Genomic DNA, 25,631 nt, shown 5'->3' on the forward strand with positions numbered 1-25,631 from the left:
ATTGCATTTTGAGAGATAGGAGGCCAGGGTCTGGATACTTTGCTATTTTCAAAAATAGCCATAATTCTGGAATTCCTTCTGGCATTTGCTCTCTACTTCATCAGTTTCATAGTAAAATATTTCAAGTGTTTGATACAAAGGCTGTGGAGATGTATTAAAATACAATGATAAGATCACGCTTCTCTTTTTTCTTTAATAAAACAAAATACAAACATGAAAAAGTTTTAGTGCAATTATACTTTAATAAGGAGCACACATTAGTTTAGTGTGGATGAAAGAGGCAATGAGGGACTGAGTTACAGGAAAACCCTACTGTTTGGATCTTCTACATTACTTTCTGCTGCTTCTACCGAAGAATCCAGTTCTCCATCTCCAGGCCCTTCAGTCTCCTCCATCCATTCACAGAACTCATTCACAAGAACTGATTAACAACAGTAATGATCACTTCTTTCTAGTGAAGGCAAGTGCATGTGCTTGTACAACCAGAAGTAATAGTTTTCCTTACCTCTCCCTTGAAACTGTCCATATCTTCCATTCCCAGTCCAGTCCAGCCTGACAGTACCTTCTTCCCTAGAGCTTCAAGATCCCCAGCTCAGAATGTGGAGGGGAGACTTCTCCTCCAGCGCTGTACACCCAGCCAAATGTATAAAAACCCCACATCAGCATGGCCTGGAGTCCTTAGTTGCTGTTGGCTGCCATGAGTAATCTACCCTGTGCTCTTCATCACCTTTTCACAGGGTCTCCCTGACTCCTGCACTGAGTAGACAGAAAACAAAAGGAAGCAAATTTGTCCAAGGCTGCACTTGCCAGAATGATCAGAGGGATGAATTGCCTCTCCTGTGAGAACAAGCTGAAAGAGGGTTTTTCAGCCTGGAGAAAGAAACTTTTGGAGAAACTTATAGCGGCCTTTCAGGAGTTGAAGGGGGCTTATAGTATGGGGAAAGACTTTTTTTTACAAGGGCCTGTAGCAATAGGAAAAAAGGTAATGATTTTAAACTAAACGAGAGTACAGTCAGGCTAGATATAAGGAAAACCTTTTTTATGATGATAGTAGTAAAGCAGTGAAACAAGTTGCCCAGCAAGATGGTGAGTTCCCCTTCCTGAAAACATTTATGTTGAGATTAGATGGGACTTTAGACTACCTGATCTGGTTGAAGATGTTTCTGCATATTGCGGGGGGATTGGACTAGATGGTCTTTCAAGATTCCTTCCAACCCAAACCATTCTGTATTTTTTGAAAAATCTACCCATTGAACCTATGAAAGTTTAAAACTCAGGTATACCAAAGGAAGAAAAAACCAATCATGTTACTATAAGGCATAAAAGAGAGGGATCCTTCTCCTTCCCTGGAGCTGCTCCTCCATGTGTCTGAGATGGACTATCCCCTGTTTAGGTCTTTGGAGATTTTATGAGTGCTAATATGAGCCTTGTCCACATTTTCAGACCTAATTTTAAAAAGTTCTTGGTTATGAAAAGATGTGTAGATTTTCCACACCAGTAGTCAGCTAATTAGAACTTTACCTTCCTTACGAGAGAGGCAGCAATCAAGGGATACAAAATGAATCAAGACTGTTTCAGGTCAGTGACTCCCAGGAGTTAAGGAGATTATGCCTACTTCTCATTCTAGGCACCTCATCCAAAGGGACAGCCTTTGAGTTCTTGGGGCACTTATCTAATTCTTGACCACTTTCTTGACTGTGTAGTGAGCCTGTTTCTTACATAGGACAACCTCACAAAGGGACAGATTTTCAAAGTTCAGATGAAAATACTTAGTTCTACTTTGAGAGAGGGAAATTGATTAGTGATCTTTAGAGCTCCCTCATAATTTCAGCCTTTATGCAGAGTTTTCAAGAGAGCTTAAGAAATTCCCTGCTACCTATAGTCACTTAACTTGCTTAAAATTTTGTTAGGTATCTACCAAAAACTTGCAGTCTGCCTTCCATCACTCTTCGTATGACTTTTGTCACACTCATTTTAAAGAGTCCAACTGCTTCAAACCAAAGATACATTGGCAGAATATTGTTGAACAAATATTTGCATTTGAGAGGCTACACAGCAAATTTCTGTGGGCCAGAAATATCCTGTTTTGTGGAATACTCAAGCTTTGAACAGATTCTTACCAAATATTTCCTTGCTCTTTTATAAAAATTATTCTGATACATTGCTTATTGTACTGACTCTTCACATTTTCCCTAGAAGCTGTACATGTTTAAATAACAATATAGTACCTAAAAATCTGTTCATTCTGTAAGTCTACATTGTATTGGCATACAGCAAATTCCAAACTAAAATAGAAGCTTTGGATGATTTTTTCCTTCCTTGGAATTTCTGGCATGGCACAGCAGACTATTCCCATATGCAGTTGCCTATAAGAGCATTATTAGCAGCACTAGGCCAGAACTCCTTATTTTCACATAAAATTTAAGAAATTACCTTCTGAAAATGCACTGCAGGCACTGGGGTTTTTTTCTACTGTCAAGCAAACATTTCAGATATTCATATTTCATTATGTATTTATGACCTTTTCTCACTTTGTATTCCTGAACAACCACTAACACTTGTCTCTTCTGCCAGCTGTGAAGCAGTCTGATACAAAAATCATACACTACATCACCACAGATTTTACCTATTGATAGAATACAATTGTTTATCAAATTCAAGTTTAAAATAATTGCTTTATATAGCATTTGCTGAGGTCTGGGCACTACAAACGTGTTTCTAGAGAAACACATTGAACTTTAGTAAACCAAAATATACAGCATTTCTCAAACATAAAACCATTCAGTTATGTCTTAGCTGGTGTAAATTGTCATAGATCTCCCTGAAGACAGCAGTGCTGTGCCAGTACATCTAATATGTAGAACTGGTCCACAGTCATTTCTTCACACTTCACTGTTGCTTTGCTTTTGATCTTATGCCAAGGATTTTCTTCTTCCAGGGTAGAAAGCCTGTATTTTTGAAATACACTACTAAATAAACATTATTCAAAGTGTCTGTAGTACCTTTTCAAAGCAGTGGGTGGCACTTGCAGAGCAACAATGTTCTGTGATTTAGCTTATTTTACAACTATGGCTTTGTCCTTGTCGACAAATGGGATTTCATGGGATGTAGTATTTAGACCAAGTCCAGTCTGACTGAACTGAATTTTTTTGGTCTTCCTAAAGTCTGTCCTGCCAACAGCAGCAAAGGGTGTCAACACTTGTGGAAGAGAAGCACTACCTGCATATTTTGTAATACTGTGGTCATGTCTGTGTAAATAAGCTCACCAAGAAACAAGCTTTATTCATTGTTTAGCAGCAGCACATTGTATCCATCTAAAACCTTTCCATTCAGGAAATACTATTGGGAATTTGCTGACCTGCCGCAGCAGGTCCTTGCGGTTTAGAGTAAAGTGCAAGAGTTATTTTAAGTGTGTTGCTGAAAACATATTTTAGAGTAATCAGATGCTGTTAGGTGATTTCAAGACAGTATCATATGCTAAAGAATTATGTTCTTTAGCAGAAAGCTATATGGCACTGTGGTTTCTGCTTGAAGTGTACTTATCAGTGGTAGAGAGAAGTAAATAAATAAATAAATAAGACTAATAAAGATACACTGAGGGTGTCCTCACAGTGCAGCACAATCTGTAATAAAAAAACCCAGCAGGCTAGACAGATACACCTAAAATAACCTCAGTAGAGTGTACTGTAATTATTTAATTTCACATTTTCTGATTGAGTAATGTCTTTTGTATGTTAACACTGTTTATAATTTCCTCTGCAACATTCCAGAACTCGGCAGGTATCACAAGTTTTAATTGCCAGCTTCATTCTACACCAGCATGAGGCATCTAGACATTATTATACAAAATACTGATCATCACCCCCATTTTCTGTTTGTACGGTCCCATTGCATTTGCCTGGTGTGTTGTGCAAATTTGGAAAATTAAATGGGAAGTAGTTTGGTTCATTTATCTAATATAGAAATAAGGATGCATATTTTAAAAATCTATAGTAATGTTTGATTTTATTCAACATGCATATTGGCATATGTGTGTTGCTATTTGACTACTGACTCCTTTGAATACAAGAAATAGGTCGATTGTGCTTATCTAAAAGTATTTTCTTGTATTACATCTTCTGGATATTTTTAACTGAAGATAAATTCACCAGTGTTCTGCTGAAGGAATGGCTCCTGATTCCTTCAGAAAGAGAAAGGAGAATCATTGTCTTCAAAAGTCATAATCCTTGGAAGTGTCTAGGTTGTTTTGTGAATTCCATTTTGGACCACTGAGACCCCTAGGCACCAAACTCTAGGATCTTGTATATGCCTATGTATTTCTAGATTAAAGAATGGAACCTGACTCCAATATAAATTCCATCACAGTCCAGACACAGACAGGATTGTAAGAAAACCTTCAAAACTTCACCTAAGCCGCAGTCTATTGGGTGTGCTTAGGCCAAGGTCAGTGCCCAAGGATGTCCTGTCTCAGCTGCAAGTTTCACAGCTAGTCCTGAAAAAAGTGAAGGAAAAGTAAATGCACTCTGCACAAATAATGTGATGCAACACTCTGTTCTCATAGCTTTCTCCATACCTGTGACTTCTGAGGCATGGAGGGGAAGCCATATGAGGAGCAGTTGGGGTCACTTGATCTCTTCTGCCTGGAGGAGAGGAGAGTGAGAGGAAACCTCATCACGGTCACCTCATCACTTCCTCATGAGGGGAAGAGGAGGGGCAGGCACTGGTTTCTTCTCTCTGGTGATCAGTGACAGGTCCAGAAGGAAGGGCCTTAAGTGGTATCAGGAGAGGTTTCAGTTGGATATTAGAAAAAGGTTCTTCGCCCAGAGGGTGGTTGGGCACTGGAACAGGCTCCCCAGGGAAGTGGCCACAGCACCAGCCTGACAGAGTTCAAGAAGTGTTAGGACAATGCTCTCAGGTACATGGTGTGACTCTTCAGGTGTTCTGTGCAGGGGCAGGAGTTGGACTTTGTGATCCTTTGGGTTCATTTCAACTTAGCATATTCCACGATTCTATAATTCTATTGCTCATGCATCACTAAATAAAATTCAGGAACAGCTTTGAAAATGCAAACAGAGCCCAGTTCTCTCCCATCTCAGTGGCTTCAGACGTGCACTCCTTCCTGCAGCTTCCCTTCACTTCTCTGGCTGATGCACCTCTGACTGTGTGACAGCCAAATATCGTAGTACAGCACTGCTCTTGCACATCCCCAGCAGACAACTACAGTGTTCATTGAAGGCATCAAGCACAGGGGGTCAAACCATTTCCAGCTGGGGTGGCATAGGGATTTAGCAGTGGTTTTATGCACAAGATACACCAGACACTGCTTTGTTAGCCTTGCTGCCTAGAGCGAGGGTTCAGCATTCCCTGATAAGTAGCCCTTATCCTAGACCTGCCAGCATTTCTTTAGATGCTTTTCTTCTTGCTGGCATTAGATTGTGGCTTGTGGAAGCACTGACTGCTCAACATCCTTGTGGAGTCTTTAGAAATATGTAGACTCCTCATTCCTGCTTTCCCAGGGCATGCTCCCTTGTTGATGACCTGGGTGAATTTCCTTGTTTGGGCCACAGCGTTTAAGACTAAGGTGTTCTGTCACCTTAAACACTGGAAAGAAGTGGCCTATGACAGATAAGAAGCTGTAGAAAGCTTAAAGAAAAATGTATACGACTCAGCTTTTTTTACAGAAATCAGATGGACAAAACCTAGAAAATTGGTAGAAAATTAATGTTTCCTATGTTTGAAATCTTCCAAATTTCTAAGGTGCTAACAAGAATTATTATTAGAAATAAATGGACATAATTAATAGGTAGCACACTTTTTTTTCTCTGATGTTTCATGAAGTTGCAATTATTCTAAAACATTTATTTATAACAGGAAAAAAGAACTGAGTCAAAACTTCTGGTTTTCCACCATCATTACTCCCATAAGTTTGAGCTCTAATAAAGTCCAATGCCGATAAATTCACTAAACCTGTGTCAAGAAACTGCAAATGAATTAAAACCTACACAAATGTGTTTTAATATATGACATATTTATACCTACAGAATACTTATTATAATGGTCTATTAATTCTCTGTTTGACTATCCAGGAGCCCCTTTGGCAGTCACTCTTGCATAACCAAGTCCCCTCCCCAGCTACACACCCTTCACTTACACAGTCACACCAAGTTTCCTCACCAGATCGACCTCAGGTTTCCCAAAGCACAGTCCCAGACATCCAGACCATTAAAATGATTTAATCTTGTTAAAATAACTGGATAACAAAATAGCAGCTTGAGTTGGGTGCCTCCAAGGAGAGACCCTCAAGCAAAGGCACCCTGGACATTTATACCCTCACAGTCTAAACAAACAAAAGTCTGGGGTCATCAGCTCCTGCTATGTCTTTGAGTAGCACAGGTCCCTGTGGCCTTTGTTAAGCAAAGGGTCATCAGTTCATGGCCTCTTGCCTTGGGCTCAGGCTCTTGCATCCCCAGAACTTAACCTGCAGCTCACACTGCAGCTGCACACCCGGCTGCCTGCACTGGATGTATTCCTCAGCAGCTATATTTCATACTAGGATTTTAAGTTTATTTTTGTGTTTGCCATATCCAGGCAATGGAATTTTTTCTTGTTTATATTAAAATATTCAACAAGTTTATTACTCTTTCTGTAATCTTAACTGAAATTCCAATACCTTATTTTCCAAATTACACTCTGAAGTGTTACATACCTCATTTCCATTTTCAAGTTGCCGGTTGTTTAAGGAACCCAGAGATTCTCAAAATAGGGGTGTTTTCAAATCATCTGTGTTACTACTTCTCCAGGCTGTACAGAGAAGAGATGAGACATGAGAAAGGTTAAAGGGGCCACACTTGTAAAGGCAAGGGGTAGGAAAGAGATTGTAGCTTGCTACAATTGTAGTTGCGGTTTAAAAAGCAGAATCCATTTTATTAAGTACAGCCAGTATTATTAACAAGTTTTTCAGAAATTTTCTAAGGTTCTGTTTATCGACAAAGATCTTACTGTGACTCAGAGTCAATATGAGTCATCAGAGAAGTTCTGGCAAAATTATTTGTTGAATGACTGGATTTGAGCTAGTGTCTTAGAAAATGTAAAGAAATGTGCTTAAAGACTCCATTTCAGATTGATCAAAAGCAGGACACAGATTGCTAAAAGTTTCCAAATCTCTCTCAACCATTTTTTTCAAGATAATGATCTCCAAACAGTTGACAGATTCAAGTCTTACAATGTGCCAGAGGCTTTCTGTTCATCACAGGTGCAATTCCTGAGCTAAATTCCTCAGCTGTGGTTTGCTCTTTGATTTGCCATGTTTGTTAATCACTTGCTTGTTTTTTCATCAGTCCTTTCATTTCACGTTCAGGACCTCCTGTTCACAAGAAGATTCCTGAAACTGTTCATGACCAGAAGCAAGCATAAGCATATTTTGCTGAACACATTTTTTTCTCTGCATCTGTGGGGGAACAAAAAAGCATTGAAATGATACATCTGAGCTTTGCTTGCTGGCTCTTCTGTACAATCAAGGCATCTCCAGATTATGATCCAGCCTAGTCAAAATCCAAAGTGGAAAAGTAGTAGCAAAACAGTGTTATTTGGCCAATTGGAGAAGAAATGTGTAATAAAGCAAATTTGTGCTAGCCAGCAAAACTATATACTTCTTTCTGCACAGAACCGCCTAACAATTGGGATTGGAAGGCAAAAAAGATGTACATAAGTATTTTGATTGGTTTTCACCATCCTTTTTATGCACTCAGCATCATAATATTTAATTGCTCTGTCACATGCACAAGTTATATTTTAAGACTGTTGAAAAGTTTTCTGTCTTTTTCTTAATTTTACAGCTCCGTAAATCTGTTTTCAGCATCAGAGCAAGAAATCTTCTGGAAAAAGAAACAGCAATCAATAAAATTCTAAGGTAAGAGTCAGATGTGATTTGATATTGTTTTGACTGTCATCTGATTTCATACAACCTTGTTTATTACTAATGTTAGTGCATGTATAATATTCATAGTAGTGTATCGCTTTGTAGTACATCTGTTGCTTGCTTTAGCAAAGATAAATTGCTCTTTGGCTATTTTATATGCTTGAACAACAAAAAGAGAGGGATTGTACTTCTTCAATATATATTTTAATTGTATCATGCAGTAAGATCGTGTTTCAGCTCTTTTCACTTCTTCCTTCTGAATTAACCATGTTTCTTCCTAAGGGGTGTTATTTTAGAATTCTAGTCCAGTTCTTGCAAATATCTGCACATAAATGTTTGCAGGGATTGTGCACTAAAAAGCATAGGCTACAGCTAGTCATATTCCAAGTACCACATGGACAGTGAAGAAGATTGCAGAACCATGACTTCCGTAGAAAGTTTTCCTGAATGCTTCAATAATGATCACTCTTTTTGGTATTCCATATCAAGTAACTGCTCAGCACTGTAAATGAATAATGCAAGCCTAAGTCTCCAATACCCATTTCTGAAGTTATCATTTAGGTAACTCTGTGCTGCAGTTTTTCATGCCACTGTTGGTTTTAAATTAGAATGACTGTTCTCAACATAAGGTGCATTAATAATGGAAACAATTTATAGGTCACTGTTTTTATATTTATGTTTGCATTTTGTCAGTGAGAGGTCCCAGGTAAATACACAGTATTAACAGGAATACTGATCTAAAAAGTACAGATTAAGTAAGGCAATGTTTTATGAGGAGCATATGTGTGATTTCTGAATGATGAAGTTTCTTGAATACCATTTGGGAAGTTTTGCAGCTCTGGTTCTTTTTAATGCTCTATAAGAATACAGCACAGGGAGAACTGTAGAGATTAACATGAAACTTTTTCTGTCTTTAAACTTAGGTAATGACAACATAAACAATTACTAATTCAAATGAATACTCATTGTAAAAATATTATTGATAAATGTAAATACAATACCATAAGTATTGAATCTGAACAAAATTTAGTGCACTATTTGTAAGCATTTCTTTCACTTGTGTGCCTTGATTTTACAGGAATTGCTGTTACAGATAGATTAAGCAAAATACTTCTAAAAATACAGCTTTAGATAGAGGCATCCTGGCAGTATTTCAGTAAAACATTTGTAATGAAATTCTGTGTTATATGGGACCTGTGAAATGTCAATATGACACCTCCAGGGTTCCACAAATGTCAGTTTGTTTGGTGTGTTTCATACACTATACTGCAGAGGAAAAACATAGACAAAGGAAAAAATAGCCCTACTTGTACATATTCATTTTTTTTCTTAATCCCTGATATCATAGAAGCTACATTCTTTCTTAGATAGGAGAAAAAAATTAAATTCTGGAAATTGAAATTCAGAATTTTCCCATCTGCACAGAACGTCCTCCTTTTCAGGAGAAGTCTGAAATAGTGGGAAGAGAATCTGAGCAAACCATTGTTTGGACTTCACTAATTTCTAAGAGATAGAAGGACAGAACCAGAAAGCAGTCCGGCCAGTTTCAATCCTGCTGAATTCCACTTGGTCCTTCAGATCATGGCTTCTGCCAAAGACTTGTATGTAAAAGGACTTCTTATCAATTCACCTGAATTCCTCTGAAGTTTCAGAGGCAGAGAATAAAGTTTTCATTTACTAATTTACTATTTTATTTTTAATTATCTATTTACTCTGATAATTTAATCTACCTTTACTGAGTTTTCCAATCTGTCTCCTGGATCATCAGCAATAAACTTTGAGGAACACAGAGAAAAGGAGAGAACTTCTGTCAAGTAACAAAAACACGGATCATGTGTCCTCTAATGCTTTCTTGGGCTGCTTGTAAGTCGTCATTTACAAAGAGTCTTACAGAGTCTTCTCTCTACTGAGAAAAAGAACAAATACAGTTTGTTGTTCCTTGTTATTGACTGAAATACATTAAATAAGCTCTGATCTCACTTGCAATGCATCTGTTCCAGCATAAGAAGATTGTGTTCATGGCATATCTGGTGTGCAAACTGATAGAGATTGCCAGTGATGGGCTGACTGGTCCTGAGCACTGCCAGTGTTTCCATGTTAATGACAGTGACAACACTGTTGATGCTAGGAAATTTTACAAACAGGAAAAGAAGAGATAAGATTTACAGCTAAAACTTTAGATCCAGTTTAAGTAACACAGGAAAATTCGAACTCTCAACACATGAGAGATTATAGTTCTTATTTTTGCTTTAGTAGTAAATGCTGTGAAGTCCTTCATAAAATTAGATGACTCTCAACTATTCAGAGTATCTGACAAAAGAGGAAATGGCATTTATGCCAAAAACAATAAGAGATAACTCAGAATGTCCCTTCTGAAAAGATTGCTTCCAGCATAATCTTCATTTTTATCTACCTGAATTAAGAAGCATTTTTTCAAAGCAATACCTCTATATAGTAAAGCTGCCTATGGGCAACTTCAGCTTGATTAAATTGCTGTGCTGAAAGGGAATTTTAAGTCTGTTACAGCCTAAGTCCACCTCTGACCTTTCCCCCCACCTACTTTTTAAACCCTGCCAAATTATTTTTTAATCAAATTGTGAATATTTCAATATTCATCTGTATAGAAGGACCATGCATTACACATAGGTACCTTCATGTCTCTCTTGTGCATCCTTCTCTATCCAAACTTTATTCCCTTTATATGCTGAACTGCAGCTTGACATCTTCTTCCCCAAGATGAGGAAGAAGGACATCAATAGCCCTTGAACACCAAGAGGGATGGTTCATGGACTCAGTCCTGGGTGTCTCACCTGCTCATCTGCTGTTACATTATGCAGCAAAACTGATGTCTTGGGTATCTTTGTTTTCCTGCAGCTTTCTTGCCACAGCCTCAGGGAGGTGTCTCATTTCTAAACATCCTTGTTTAGAAGCACCTTCACCTTTCCTCCTTGAGGTCTTTATACGATTAGGCATGGGAACCAAGTTAAGGATGTAGAAACTACTGTCCTGGTACTTGGAATCTGATCAGTGCTTTGCATCACCATGCCGGTGGCAAAGCATGAAGGCCTTAACTCTTCACATAAATCCATTCTGAGGTGGAGACTTCAACCTTGAAAAATGAAATAAAGTATGTGTTAGAGACTTTTAGAACAACTTTTTTGAAACAAGATCTGTTTTAATAGTGCCTCTGAATTGCAAACAGCTCCATTCCTTTCTGAAAATTACAGTGCATTTCCCTCAGCAGCAATAACCACTTCTAGCAAATTTACTTTCTCCTGTATATCTTCAGTGCTTCACACTTTTCTCTCACTCTGTGTTGCTGCAAGCACAGCTTTTTCTCTTAAAAGCAAGTTTTGTGCCTGTGGTTCTCCTTACCCTCATTCCTTGCTGGATCATTATCTGAGAATGGGGTCTAGTCTTTATTAATCCCACTGGCTTTCTGAAGTAGAGAGAGTAAAGCAGGTCCAGTCAAAATGGTGTGTATAAATCAGTTCGTTCTCTCCAGCGCTGAGGATGAGTTGTAAACAGCACAGAATGGTGGGGAAAATTAGCAAATTAAAAGTGATCTCACATAGTCTAAAACATACTCAAAGTGTCAATAGTGCAAAACCTGATTCTGGTGTGCTTTAAACCATGCTTCACAGAATCAGAGAGTGGTTGAGATTGGAAAGGACCTCTGGAGGTCATCTTGTCCAATCTTCCTGCTCAAGCAGGACCACCCAGAACAAGTTGCCTAGAACCACATCCAGACACCTTTTGAATATCTCCAGGGAAGGGACTACAACATATATATAAAATATATATTATGACAGTTTGGGAAACGTTGAAATGTTGGGGTTTTTTTTTCCAAATGAGCAGCTTTTTATTTGCTTTTCATTACAGCTGATGCTATTGTCAAACCATAAACTTATGCTAGCGTGTGCAATAGGATTTTCACTGTTCTAGACAAGATTTGTCTGATGTGTTTTCTGGTCCTGAGGGAGTAACATAATTCATGCTTAAGTAGAACATTCCATTTCATAAACAAAGTGAATTTATCTTTATTTTAATTGAGAATGCTGGCAGGAGTTGGGGCATGTGGGGAAGGAAAAGAGGGGAAAAAGAATTGCTTGAATTAAGGATCCTATTCTAGTTTGTGAATATGCTAGAAGATAATTCAGACTTTTTCATACAAGTATTTCTGCAAAATAGAGTGATTTCTAGGAAAGCTATAAATTTTATCTCTAAATAAAATCTCCCTGAACATTAATGCAGAGAATGAGCAAAGATCTTTTCCAACCTAAATGATCCTATGATTCCATGATCCTAGAAGATATACCTTTGTATTAGGAATTTGCCTTTGTTAACTAACTGCCTCATATTACTTGGTTCTGACTCGCAAACTAGAAGATATACCTTTGGTATCCTGTATTAGGAATTTGCCTTTGTTAACTAACTGCCTCATATTACTTGGTTCTGACTCGCAACAAATTTCTTGGCATATATTTTATGGTTTTTCTCTTAAGAGTATGATTTCTTTCTTCATAACTTTGAGGGTTTGACCCCATGCATTTCTCAGAACAAATCTTCCAGGTAAGTTCAGCTGATGATTTTTGTCAACCCTTGCAACATCGAGACTTAGTCACCACCTTCCTAAATCTCTACAAGTGTACAATATCACTGGATTTCACCTGCCTGATGCAAAGACAAACAAAAAGAAATACTGGAATGCACATATCTGTTGGAAAGAAGTTACTCTGTTTCATGGGGTTTGTGCCAAATAAACACCATATTATGGATTACTGCAAAGCACAGTTGTGAAGCCAAGTTCTGTGGACTATGGAGTCTCCAGCACTGCAGGTATGGAATTGATCCCATTTTGAGAGAGGCAGTAGACTGGATAGCAACTTGAGGTTTCTTCTTCTGCATTGCTTTTATTGGTTCTTCTACAGTCCAATAAAAATTGTTATTATATAAACATCTGTGAGAAGAGAAGCTGAAACAACAAGGCAAGAATGATAATCACAATAGAAATTGCTAAAGGAAAGAAAGTCTCTTACTATAGCTCAGCTGCCTGAGCAGTCACTAAAGAAAATTAGTGACTATTTGATTTTTTGCTTTAGAGACATAAGGAAGGAAAGAAGAAAAAACATGGAAAAGAAAAAAGAAAGACTTATCCAAGTTGCATTAATAATCAATTTTACTTCACTAGCCATGTTCAGATTTCTTTTAAAAATAGTATATTTTTCCCACTAAGAATAGTAGAATAGATGTGGTAGAAATGTAGATTGTGCTTGCTATTCAAAAAGTGTCTTATTAAATTAAATTTATACATGAAAGGATGAAACATTACCATGCCTCTCAGGTAGATTCCCCCTAAATCTTAGGCTGTCACATTTAACCATAGTTAAATCCAAGTTCTGTGAAATTATAATGAGTGCATAGATAGATTTAGTAAGGATAGAGTGTCCTAGAGAGTGAAAACGGTGCTGAATGATGCTGAAAGCTGCACTGAAGTGCCCCACACTACTAAGGCTTCAGTGTGAGCATGTTTCAGGGACAACAGCAAAAGTAGTAAGATATGCAGTTGCAATTACTATATAAATACTCACACATGGAAATACAGAAAAAAACCCTAAAGCAGTGTCATACATAGTAAGATATGCAGTTGCTGCAATTACTACATAAATACTCACACATGGAAATACAGAAAAAAAACATAAAGCAGTGTCATACTGGAATGCAAGATGAGTGAACACTTGTTGCTGAAAGGATGCCTAACTAAAAAATCCAAGCATGAGCCACATTCTTACCCTCTGCAAGAGACCTCAGAATATTCATGAAAGGTATAGTATTTTGAATTATTGCTCAAAACCTCTAACATTTTACATTTGGTCAAAGAATGTTACTTGAACATTCTGTTCACAACTTATTTTTCAGGAATTCCAAAGCATGAAATAGTTTGAAGGACTTCAAAAATGTGGACTTCCTAATTGGTTGCAGGTAGTACAAACTAGGTGATACAATCTACATGGTATCCCAGTATTGTCTTGTTCTGTGTGAACTTCACCTGGCTTTCTGGTTGCCTAAGAAATTGCATTTTCTCTTCAGGATATTTTATTACAGTTGCACTTTTCAAGGCAAATTTGGAGCATATGGTTTGCAGCTGCTGAATTGTGTTCAGAGTTCTGCAAGGTGAGTAAAAGGTCCAGAAGCTTGAGATATTTCTTGTCTCTTCTCCTTTGTTTCATACCTTCCTTATTCCTCCACAAATGAAAATAAATCTATCTAATATTTCAGAGAGGTTGTATAAGAAGATGAAAAGGGCAATTTTAGCTAAAATGGCAGTTTTTGTTAAAAAGCTAATTTTTGCCTCTGTTGTTTGAAAGTCAAAAGATTCTGACCAGCTAAAGTTACATAAAAATGTATCAAAGCAAGAAAAGTGTTTTTTTAAAACTCCAATTTTCAAACCACATGGGACTGAATTTTTAATACTGTGGCATGTTGATTGTGCCTGGTGTGGGATTTAACACCACAGGTAGCCAAGTCTGCCTGTCAGCTAAGGGATGAACTCCACCATCTAGCTGACAGAGGTCTAATCAGTAAAGGTAATGGAGCCCAGTGAGATCTTTAGCTGAGTGCCTTTGTCTTTAGATGCCCACTTTATGGTTACTTTACCTTCCAAACATCATTAATTAAATTAATTCACCAAGCATTCAATGAAGTTGTTCCCATATGGACATACAGTAATGTGTTAGATGCCAGAGGATGTCCAAAACGTCCTCTGGAAGATGGCAGGTAATACACCAATGTTTAGGGGTATTGTACCCTGCTGGAGCAGCAGCTGGAAGCAAAACAAAATACTCCAAGGCGTGGCAGGTGATTCTGGCCACCTCTGTACAGCCAATTTGATTGGGCCCTACCTCCCCACTGGCTATGAGCTGGCTAAAAGCCTGGAGACATGGCTCACAGGCAGACACTGGGAGGAAGCCTGTATGTGTACATGTCTACAGTGAGAACTCAAACCCTACTGCAGACTTTAAAACTGGAAACTCTGAAATTCTGAAAAATTCATGGCACCTGCCATCTTTTTCAAAAGTCCCCAAAGATCTGCAGCTCTCAGTGTCTAAGCAGCTGAAAATTACACAGATTCTGAGTCAAAAGGATAACTAATCATGGCTCTTACTAAGAGTTCATACAAGGAAGATTAATTCCAAAGGCAGTAATTCCCAAAAAGTGGAGAATGCCAGGAGAGAGGCTGTCAAAAGTAGACAAGGACTTTCCAGCAGTTCTTCTTCTCTGGAAATACATAAATGTTTCTTTGCAATTACTTGATAAAAAATTCTGATCTCTGTGCTAAACAACTGGTATTTCATTGTTTCTCTGTTGACTTCACAAGAGCTGCAGGGATTCCAGAGGTATTGAAAATAAGGCAATGGATGTAAAGGCTAAATACAGATTTTTTTAGAGATCATGAACAATACTAAGTCTTTTTGCAGGTGTTACTTTTTATGCATGCCCATTCTGCCATAGCATGCCCATAGTATATGGCTATGTCTATTTCACAATATTATTAACAATCAAATAAGCCATTTTGTTTATTATTCAGGTAAAGAATTTATTGCTTGAGATTAAAACTGTCTTTTATTATGAATACTAAGTGTTTATGTAACTTGGAATTCAATTTGCTATGTACAAGAGCATGAAAAGTTGATGTACAAGTTACGTTTTGATGTCAAGAAAATAATTTTTGGCTATTAGTAGCAGAGCATAATCATTTATATTATAAATAAGTTAGCCTCTTTGTTACACCGAGAAGCCTGTATACAGAACTCAGACACCATAATTTTCATTGTCTCTTCTGGGAAAAACTAGATTGTCATTTTAATGGAGTGAGATAGGATGTATTTTTAGAAAGTTTTTTTCCTTTCCTTTTATTCAATCAAAAATTGCAAAGGTATTCAAGTATCTCGGTTGTTTCTGACAGTGTTATGTGGTATCATCCTCCACAATATAATGCTTTAAATCTTTTGGTATTAAAATGTTCATGATTTGTCTAAGATGAGCTATGTTTTATAAGACATGCAGTAATTTTCTTATTGTCATGATGCTTTAGTTCAGTGTAGTGTAACCTGATGCTTTCTATAACAATTGTAGCACAATGTATTTTTCTAGCATGCTAATCTGATTGGCAGTGGTGACACTGACAAGCATTCTAAGCTTCTTATTTTTGTTCCAGATATCACTTGGCATTCCTACTTGCATCATTTATGTGTTTAAATCCAAAAGAAGGAGGAAAAGTGGAGAAGAGTGAAAAACAAAGCCACAGTGGGGAAAGAACATGCCATGGACACCTTTTGCCATCAAGCATGATCATGCCATGCTGTCAAGGCATTTATCTAAGCCTTACAGATTGGCAGATAGAGTGGTTACACAAAGGGTGTATCAGTTTTTCATCTTTTCAGAAAAAGATGAGGATTCAGTTCAATAAAAAGTATGGAATATTACCAGCTGGGTCTTGTGTTTCTCTAAATGATCTCATAACACAAAATGAGCAATAAGGAGTGTATATTGTAAACTTTAAATTGAACCATTCTGGAAAGTTAGAACATGTTTCCAATGTTGAAATTCCATTTCTCAGCCATCAGAGGGATCTGTCTGAGCTCTTTGAGTGGAAATCTCTCTTTTTCACAAGCAAATCAATTTCACTGTAGCCATCAAGACAATATATGCATGCTCTGTTTAGCTGTGGCACACTTACTGGCCAACAAATACTAATTTTTCCCAAAATGTGTAAGATGTGTTTGCCAAAATTAAGCAGAAAACAAAATGAACCAAGGGCAAACAAGTGAGAAAACCCACATAACAAAGTACTGTAAATTGACTGCATTCCCAGAGAGCAGACATTTTATATTATAGAATGTCAGCAATATGCAGCTTTTCATTTCATACTGGATGTGGTTCCAGTTATTTTGAACCCTTCAGGTTATGTTCTAGGTCCTAAGTGTGTATGTATAGCCCTGAAAGGGACTAAAATTGCTGATGTACTTTTCTATTCCCTTCTTTATTGCTGAGAAACTGGTTTTACTGATGGTTTAGTGCATTGCTTGATGCCTTTTGCTCTTGGTGAAGTCTTGAGGGACCAAATATTTTACAGCAAACTGAAAAAAAGTCATAGATGGTCCTTGCTAAGGCATGGAGAAGGTTTTATCAGATGACTGGTTGTGTTGTAGAGTGGGGGTCCATTGCTTGGGAAATATTTTCATGGAAAGTCCATTGCTCTTGTATTGTTATTCTCTATTGTTCTTCAAGTACTTGTTCCCCGCAAAGCCAAGATGATTTCTCTGAATGTGCTACCTCTGAAATTATCATTTATACCAAAAACTTTGTGTCATCATCTTTACATTTCTTCGTAGGGCCTGCACTAGACAACGCATGCTGAGCGGATCATTTGAGGGGCAGCCAGCAAAGGAAAGGTCAATACTTAGTGTCCAGCATCATATACGACAAGAACGCAGGTAAAAATGGACAAAAGGAAGGGTTTTAAAATATTCTTAAAATAAAGGTGGCAAAGGGAATTAAATTTGAGCAATCCCTAACGTGAAAAGCCAGAACTACTTACTTGTACAAAGGGCTGAATTCTACATTCTTTATTGTAACCATAATGAAATTCATTGTACTGTATAAATGGAAAAAATGGCTTTTTATTTCAAATGTCATTTCCTTTGCCAACTACAAAGCTATCAATTTAAAGATCAGAAGGACAGAAATTGGCTTATGTTAGACCAGATTGAAAACAATTGAAGAGCATATAAGCTTCTGATGTTAGCAAGAGAAAAATGATAAGAATTCAAGATATTGGGTGGCTGGAGAGAAGTGCTTTATAATGGCCATCTTATAAAGGTCAAAATTTCATCTTGAGATGTATTGTTAAATTGATTATGATTGTTTCAGGTCACTGAGACATGGTTCGAACAGCCAGCGAATCAGCAGAGGAAAATCTCTTGAAACATTGACTCAAGATGTAAGTCCTCATAGAAATGCTGTTTTCAGTTTGAGAACATAAGAAATTAGAATATATGCTATCAAATAAATGCTTGCGTAGGACTAATTATATTTATGAACTTGCTTGCAATTTGTCTTTTCAAATCTTGAAAGGAAGTCATAAGACAAATGCTGTAATTGCATTAGAATTATCCTCAAAATAGTTGACATGGTTATGTCACTGATAGACTTATGGTCTTGGAACACTTGCTGAGATAGATTCACTGAATCTGTAGACACTGAATTAGGAACACAACAATTGCTACCCAGGACACCTTAAAAAGCATTGCTCTGGAATTACAGAAATCACTCAGGCTGGGAAAACAGCAGTTCAAAATTTCTGATGGAAGTTTAGCAATATTTTCCAAGCAGCAGAACTGTCAGACAAAGGGACAAAGACTGAAAGGGAGAATAGTAGTCATGGATTTCACTGTGGTGTAATTTCATGCAGTTAAATGAGTTTTCATTTCTGCAATTTGTGGATCTCTGTGGCAATGAAATTTCAAGATACAGTATTTGTCACGTGAGTTTTCATTTCTGCAAATTCATATGATATTTTGTGGATCTCTGTGGCAATGAAATTTCAAGATACAGTATTTGTCACCCCCTTTCCAAACTATCCCAGTCTTTAAAGGTAACTAAAGCAGATGTGGCTTTGCTTGTAGCTAGCAGTAAGGATAACCCCCAGCATTACCCCACCAGGAGTGCTTCAAAGCCTCATGAATAGTAGTGCTGATTGTTCCCTCCACTGCATGAGCTCAGACAGCATCCTCCCTCCCTCATCCCTGTGCTCAGCAGTCGCTACCTGTATGATCTGCATGCCTCGCAGCCTGGAAGCCATGCAGCAGGCTTGAGAAGCTGAAAGGGTGTCTAAAGACTTGGCTTCACCCTTAGTAACTTTGATTGTATTCATTCCAGTTCAGAGAGGTTGGCTGGTCTTACAGGACCTCTGTTTTTAAAGTTAAAAGTTAGATTGAATGGAGCCTCAAGCATGAAATTAGAACTGAAATTAACCTTGATGAAAATAAGGAGCCTTATGCTGTAGATAGAAAACACTGTGCAATATGCTTGACTGAGTTGATGTGCAGTACATTTGGAAATAAAGATCTTTCATTTTAATATTTCTATGTAAAATACCGTATCTTGCTTTCATCTGAAACATTAAAAAATAACAACCCTTAGACCTCGATTAAAAGGAATCATTTTGCTTCTAGCACTCCAACACAGTGAGATACAGAAATGCACAGAGAGAAGACAGTGAGATAAAGATGATCCAAGAAAAAAAAGAACAAGCTGAAATGAAAAGGTATTTAAAAATCAAAAGTCTGAGTGCACATTTTCTGTATTAACTATTCTCTGTATGAAGTTAAAAGTATTAAGAGTCAACATGAAAAAAGGAACAAAGTGTAAGGGATATTTTTGCCAGGGATGATGTGTAACACTTAATAATTTATGTTTTTTCAAAAGGAAAGTCCAGGAGGAGGAGCTGCGGGAGAATCACCCGTATTTTGATAAACCCCTTTTCATAGTTGGCCGTGAGCACAGATTCAGGAACTTCTGCCGAGTGGTGGTACGGGCTCGCTTTAATGCGTAAGTTCATTTCACAGCAACATTGGTTCCATGGGTCCTTACCTTCACGTCCTCAGACAAGCTCTAACTTTCCTTTTCCAAGGAAAACTGCATGCAGTGTGGTCACCACACAAGCTGGCAGCCAGTGTCTGTGGTGTATCTTGCTGCTGGATGAAAGGAAGCAATAAAATGCTGTGTTAGGGCAGACGTGTTTGAGCAGCCTGTGATGCTGAGATGGACAAGACTGTGGGGAAACTGCAGGCATGAGCTGAAGGGAAAGGCTAATGTTTCCCACTTGTAGATGTCTGGGAATCAGCTTGCTCTTCCCTTCTTATTTCTCATCATAAGGCAAGAAGTTTTTATACACCAACAGTTACTCATAGAACAGAAAAAAGTGAAGAGAAATGGGTTGCACCTCTGCTCACCCAAATACTCTGTAGCCCAAAGAAAGGGACTCAGAATGGGCTGGGGAGGTGTTCAGCTGTGGGAGATAAAAGGAGAAAAGTTGAAACCAGATGAAAACCAGGAAGACTCAGCAACTAAGCTGTAGTTATATGTGAGTGTGGCAGATAAAAAAATCCATGTACAAGCAGCTTTCTATAAAGTCATCTCATAACTCTTTTTTTAAACCTCTGTCTCTTGCTAGCACCAGGATTTTAAAGGGTTAATGCATGTCACCTTGCATAGAGCAATGTAAGACATCAGATAGCTCAAGGCCATGGGCTTGGTGCTTAGAAGGACTGGTTTCAGCAGCTGTTTTACCATTGATTTTCTCTGTGCCCTTCAACAAATTATTTCTAGTTAGCCTGACAGGATGGTTACAGACTCAGTTTTAACCATATTTACATTTAGTTTCTGCCATCTTTGTAGAGACATGTCCTTGAGCTACATCCCCGCTTTTCTATGCAACTGCTAACTTGATTGTGGCGCACTGGTCCATGAAGCGTTGCAAATTAAAACAGAAAAAAAAAAAAAAACACACAGTCAATCAAATCCACTTAGCAAGTATTTGTCAGTGCCTCTTAACATTTCTAAGTGCCCAATGGTAACAGGATATTTATACTAAAACAGTTTAAATAAAATGTTTGGAATTATAAGAATAAACTGATTTTCTTAACAGTTTTTTTTTCATTTACTTAAATCCTCCCTGCTTTATTTTTTATCCCATCTAGCTTACCAAGTAAGATATTCTAGAAACTGATAGGATGCATATTTTCTTCTGATGAAAAAAAGGCTAAGGAATGCTGGTATGTACAATGTAGGGAGAGGCAAGAGTTTAAGCAGCAAAAGTCAGTGGCTTCAGTGGGAAGGCACCTAATCCAGTATGTTCTGTGTGCTTACTGGTGTAAGTCGATGAACCTGGTCTGTGGAAGATGTTTCTCATTCTCCTTGGATGTCCTGTGCATTCCTGTAATTCATAACCATGAAATCTTTCTGGTGGTAATTCCTCAAGTCAGTTCAGTCCATTTTTCACTTTAAGAACAGCAAGGAAGTAATGGCAATTTCACATCCCAATGGCTAGAGCTCTCCAATGAAACATAGGATATGTCAGTGCAGATCCTGTCTTGGCATGATTTCCTCTGGGAGTTGGAAGATAAGTAAAGTACCTATAACCAGTGGGTCAGGGAAGGCTTCTTGGAAAGTGTTCATGTAGCTTCTCCTGCAGCAATCATTCTGTTTTGTATGAAATTGATAAATTGTTGCAGCAGGAAGTTAACTTATGTCACCTAGATATGTGCATATTACTTATAGAGTGGTTCTACCCTTTGACTGCCTAATGGCTGTTTGGATATGGCAGGCAGAGCACAGTAATTACGTGGGAAAATTCAGATACTGAGAATCTAAAAATATTAGTCAGAAAAAGATTAAATAAGTAATAAAAGACATAGAGCTTGTAGAAGGATGTGTGTGCATATGTGTGTGTGTGTGTGTATGTTTGTGTGTGTGTTTGTGTTAACTGAGGGTATCATATGATCACAGAATCATAGAGTGGTTTGAGTTGCAAGGAGCCTTAAGGATCATCCAGTTCCAGCCCCTCTGCCTTGGACAGGGACATCTTTCACTAGGCTAGGTTGCTCAGAGCTTCATCCAGCCATGGTCCAAGAAGTTTTGGAGTAATTGTAAAGAGCATTTTGTTACCTAAAATTCAGTAGCAGGTTATCCCCCTTATTCTCAAGAAAATTACAAGATTAGGTCCTTGTTTACAAAATCAAGACTCAAAACCACCTGTCAGTTCAAAGAATCATAGAGGAATTACAGGTATGCAATGAGTTAAAGTGATCCTAGTTGTGTTGATAATATGACTGAAATTACATAGAATTAAATGAAACTTATACAGACATTTAAAATTCAGATAGGATAAAATGGAGCCTTGATTTTGGACAGAAATTACTTGGAGTTGATGGATGTATGGTATAATTATAATGCTGACAAAAATAAAATGGTAAATGACTGTATCTTTTCTTTTTTTTTATAGTTCTAAAACAGATCCTGTTACTGGAGCTGTGAAAAATACCAAATACCATCAGCTTTAGTAAGCACTGCAAAAGTAACTTTGCTTGGTGTCATAAGCCTGAAGTATGTGTGCACACATGTGCATGGATGTGTGTAAAAGTGCATGCACATGTGTATGTCTTCTTTTTTCTTTTTCAAAAAAGGTTTTTCTTACCATGGAGTTGTTTGGGGAGAAAGATGAGGATTTTTAATCAGACTTTTCTTCTTCACTAGCATGCAACTTCTCTAGTTTTACTACGCGTTTTTGAAATACTGAAATCTTTGACACTTCTCAGCTCAATTTATTTTTCTTAGGAAAGCATTGAACTGTAGTGTAGGCACAAAGCAAGTACACAGAGCTGTGGGCATTTCTGTAATGGCATTTCCTTATGTATCATTCACAGTGACTTGCTGGGTTTGGTTACTTACCTGGACTGGGTCATGATCATTGTGACAATATGCTCCTGCATTTCCATGATGTTCGAATCCCCTTTTAGAAGAGTTATGCATGCTCCAACACTCCAGGTACTGCCGCTGAATCATTTTACAATTACTGAACCACAGGCACCTTGTTTTTCTCCACTGCCTGTTCCTAAATTATGGTGGTTCTCTGCTTTTGTTTTCAGATTGCTGAATATGTTTTTGTAATATTCATGAGCATTGAGCTTAATCTGAAGATTATGGCAGATGGCTTGTTCTTTACACCAACAGCTGTCATTAGGGACTTTGGAGGAGTTATGGACATATTTATATATCTTGTAAGTTCTTATATTTATGGAAGATTTTTGTGGCATTCTTAACTCTGATATATTTGGTTATGTAAATGTTTAGTAGTGTGAAGAAGTTTGTCTCTGTACCCTGATACAAATAGTAGTGATAAATGGATGTGATAAACACCTGGCAATTTAGTGTGGGGTTGTTGTATGGCCCGTTTTAATTCTTTATTCATTGATGTGTTTTAAGTGTCAGATCTGATTTTCCTTCAGAGTAAACTTGAGAACTCTGAGCTCATTTCAGGCTTTTTATGCAGGAGAGTCTTAATTTTACCTGTTTCATAGATATTAATTGCTTCTTCCCCTCTCAACTGTATTCCTGCTTTATTGAAGGTGTTTGAAAACCATTTACCATTTGACAGAAGGCACATCTTTGTTGCTGGTGTTGCTATAGAAGAAAGCAAAGAAACCCATATCCCATATCTATCAGTAGTGGTTCTCAGGAAAAAAAGTTTCTCAACAGTTCTCAAGAGTTTCTGGGAAATCTCTTGCATTCCATTAAAATACAAGACGAGGGTGTCCATTTCCTCTTCACATACAATAGTAAACACCGTAGAATGTGTCAAAATCAGTGCTCAGTACAGTACAGTATGAAATATTTTCTAACTTAAGAAATTACTGAGAAAAATGGCTTTGATGGATTTAGATTAAATCTTTCAGAGATTAATCCACCAGGCAGATGTACTGCATAAAATTTGTCATGATCAATTTGTATCAAAGATTCTATTCTTAGCATAAATTAAAATGTGCATACTTGTACAAAATTCCTACTGTAGTAAGCATAATTCCTGTGTGCTTTAGTTTCTTGAAATCTCACAATCCCTCTGCTTGTCTGAAGGAAAAATTTCGGTGGTGTAGTTAGAATATTCCAAATATGTCTGCAGTGATCCTAAAAGACTGTGGAAAAAAGTCAGCAGAACTGTTAAATCTGTTTGTTTTGGAAGGGTGGCTGACTTTTATCACTTTATTTTTAACAAATTATATCAACTTTTAAATAATTGGTGATCTCATCTTGATCCTCCAGTTTTTGTGCACTTTCTTCTTTGTAACGCTCTCACCTCTGTCACCCTATCATAACACTGGCTTTTAAAAAATAAGAAGCACTTAAGAGACGGTAAATCAATAACCACTTGTCAGAGGTTGTTTAGGTTACAATGCTGTTTGAAAACACTTCCAAAAACATAACATTCATGTAATGAAACCACATGGTGACAAAACAGCTTATGCCTGTAACAAAGTGGTAGGAAAAACTGTCAGGGAAACTGTTAACAGACTTTCCAGGTGAAGATTTTTCAGTTCCAGGACAGAATCTCTGAAATGCGAAGGAGGGAGAGAAATAATGCTGCCTGCTCCAAGAATATAGTTTGTGTCCCTGTTCTGAGTCAGCCAAATTGATTTCTCCTTTTGGAACTATTCCATCTAATTAAGCATATAAAATGGATTTTGAGTCAAAGGGCGAGACAAAGACAAGCTGATGCCAATTAGTTAGGACAATAAGCCAGGACATAAGAGATCTAAGCCCTTTTTCTAAATTAGATCTCTTTTGCCTTACTATTCAATTTTAAGGTAGAGAAGTTCATTGCCCTTCTGTGCTGTATGTATGCCAAGTAAGACACTGTAAGCCTGACCTTACTTTGCCTCTTCCTGTCCTGTCACCTCCAGGTGAGTTTGATATTCCTGTGCTGGATGCCTCAGAATGTCCCTGCCAAATCTGGAGCTCAGCTCTTAATGGTGCTCCGCTGCCTCCGACCTCTTCGAATCTTCAAACTGGTCCCTCAGATGAGGAAAGTGGTGCGAGAGCTGTTTAGTGGCTTCAAGGAAATTTTTTTGGTATGTGCCAATTATTCTTTTTTCTTATGAAAATATATGAAGGACTAATAAGATAACATTTTGATATAAAACTCATGTTTTCTATTCTTTTCACCATTGTTGTCTGTTTACATTTCATTGTGGTATCACTGCAGATGACCAAACAGGCTAAAAATTAGAATATAAGTAAATCATACTGAGTAAAGCTATTAAAATAATTCTTTTAGAAACTGTATTACTTGTTTAGCATACTTTTAGTCATAATTACACAGGAAGACTACTGAAAGAAAATTTGCCCCTTTTTCACAGTTCTGGTTGTTCAAGGAATATGAGAAGTAGTGTATGGAAACTGCAAGAACAAAACTAAAACCTGATTTCTGAGCTGCAGGTCTCTACCTTCAAGCTTCTTGAGAGGCAGCCGAAAACAATACAGCTGTTCATCACAGATCTGGATCTCATTCTTATGTCATTGCTGTTATTATTATGATCATTGCCATACTTACAGTAACAAGAACAACAGTGGAGTTTGTGATTGCTTGATCAGACATAATCTGTTGTCTTGGGACCTTATGTAGTATTGGTCAGCCTAAGCAACAGCCATCTTATTCCTTAACAGAAGGCTTTACTAGGTCAGGTTGATATAAAACACTAAGCTAAAAAATATTTGCAGACAGTAATAGAGCAAGGACAAAAAGTATAAAGCTAGTTGGCATTGGCAACTGGCTTTGGCAATTGGCATTTCATAACTACTGTATTCTATTAAAGATATTTACATCTTAATTTGCTCATACTTATCTTTATTGGAGCTATCCTGGAATCAAATATCTTTCAATGGCTTAATTAGATTAATTAGCCTGAATCAGCAAAACAGAAGTAGCACATATGCAAGTACTCAAACAATCCCTTTAAAGTGAGTGGAAGTTCTAATGCATACAGAATTTAGCCAGGTGGTACATGAGTGCAAGAAAGCTTATATCCTTATCTGCATGTTAAAAATAAGACTAATATAACACAACACCTGGTTACTGGGCCAGAACCTAAAGAAA

General features: G+C 37.5%; 1 protein-coding gene across 5 annotated transcripts in view; it reads left to right on the plus strand.

The window, feature by feature from the left end:
- Positions 1 to 25,631, plus strand: part of NALCN (sodium leak channel, non-selective) — a 228,454-nt gene that overhangs the window by 177,127 nt on the left and 25,696 nt on the right. For all 5 annotated transcript variants that reach the window (XM_039730481.1, XM_039730485.1, XM_039730483.1 and 2 more), the window contains 9 exons: positions 7,836 to 7,909; positions 17,314 to 17,415; positions 17,852 to 17,921; positions 19,156 to 19,247; positions 19,409 to 19,531; positions 21,987 to 22,043; positions 22,408 to 22,528; positions 22,630 to 22,761; positions 24,439 to 24,606. In XM_039730481.1, the coding sequence (XP_039586415.1) occupies positions 7,836 to 7,909; positions 17,314 to 17,415; positions 17,852 to 17,921; positions 19,156 to 19,247; positions 19,409 to 19,531; positions 21,987 to 22,043; positions 22,408 to 22,528; positions 22,630 to 22,761; positions 24,439 to 24,606 (939 nt within the window). The remainder of the gene's footprint in view (positions 1 to 7,835; positions 7,910 to 17,313; positions 17,416 to 17,851; positions 17,922 to 19,155; positions 19,248 to 19,408; positions 19,532 to 21,986; positions 22,044 to 22,407; positions 22,529 to 22,629; positions 22,762 to 24,438; positions 24,607 to 25,631) is intronic.

Source organism: Passer montanus, unplaced genomic scaffold, assembly GCF_014805655.1.
Source record: "Passer montanus isolate IOZ18808 unplaced genomic scaffold, ASM1480565v1 scaffold72, whole genome shotgun sequence".
Classification (NCBI taxonomy): domain Eukaryota; kingdom Metazoa; phylum Chordata; class Aves; order Passeriformes; family Passeridae; genus Passer; species Passer montanus.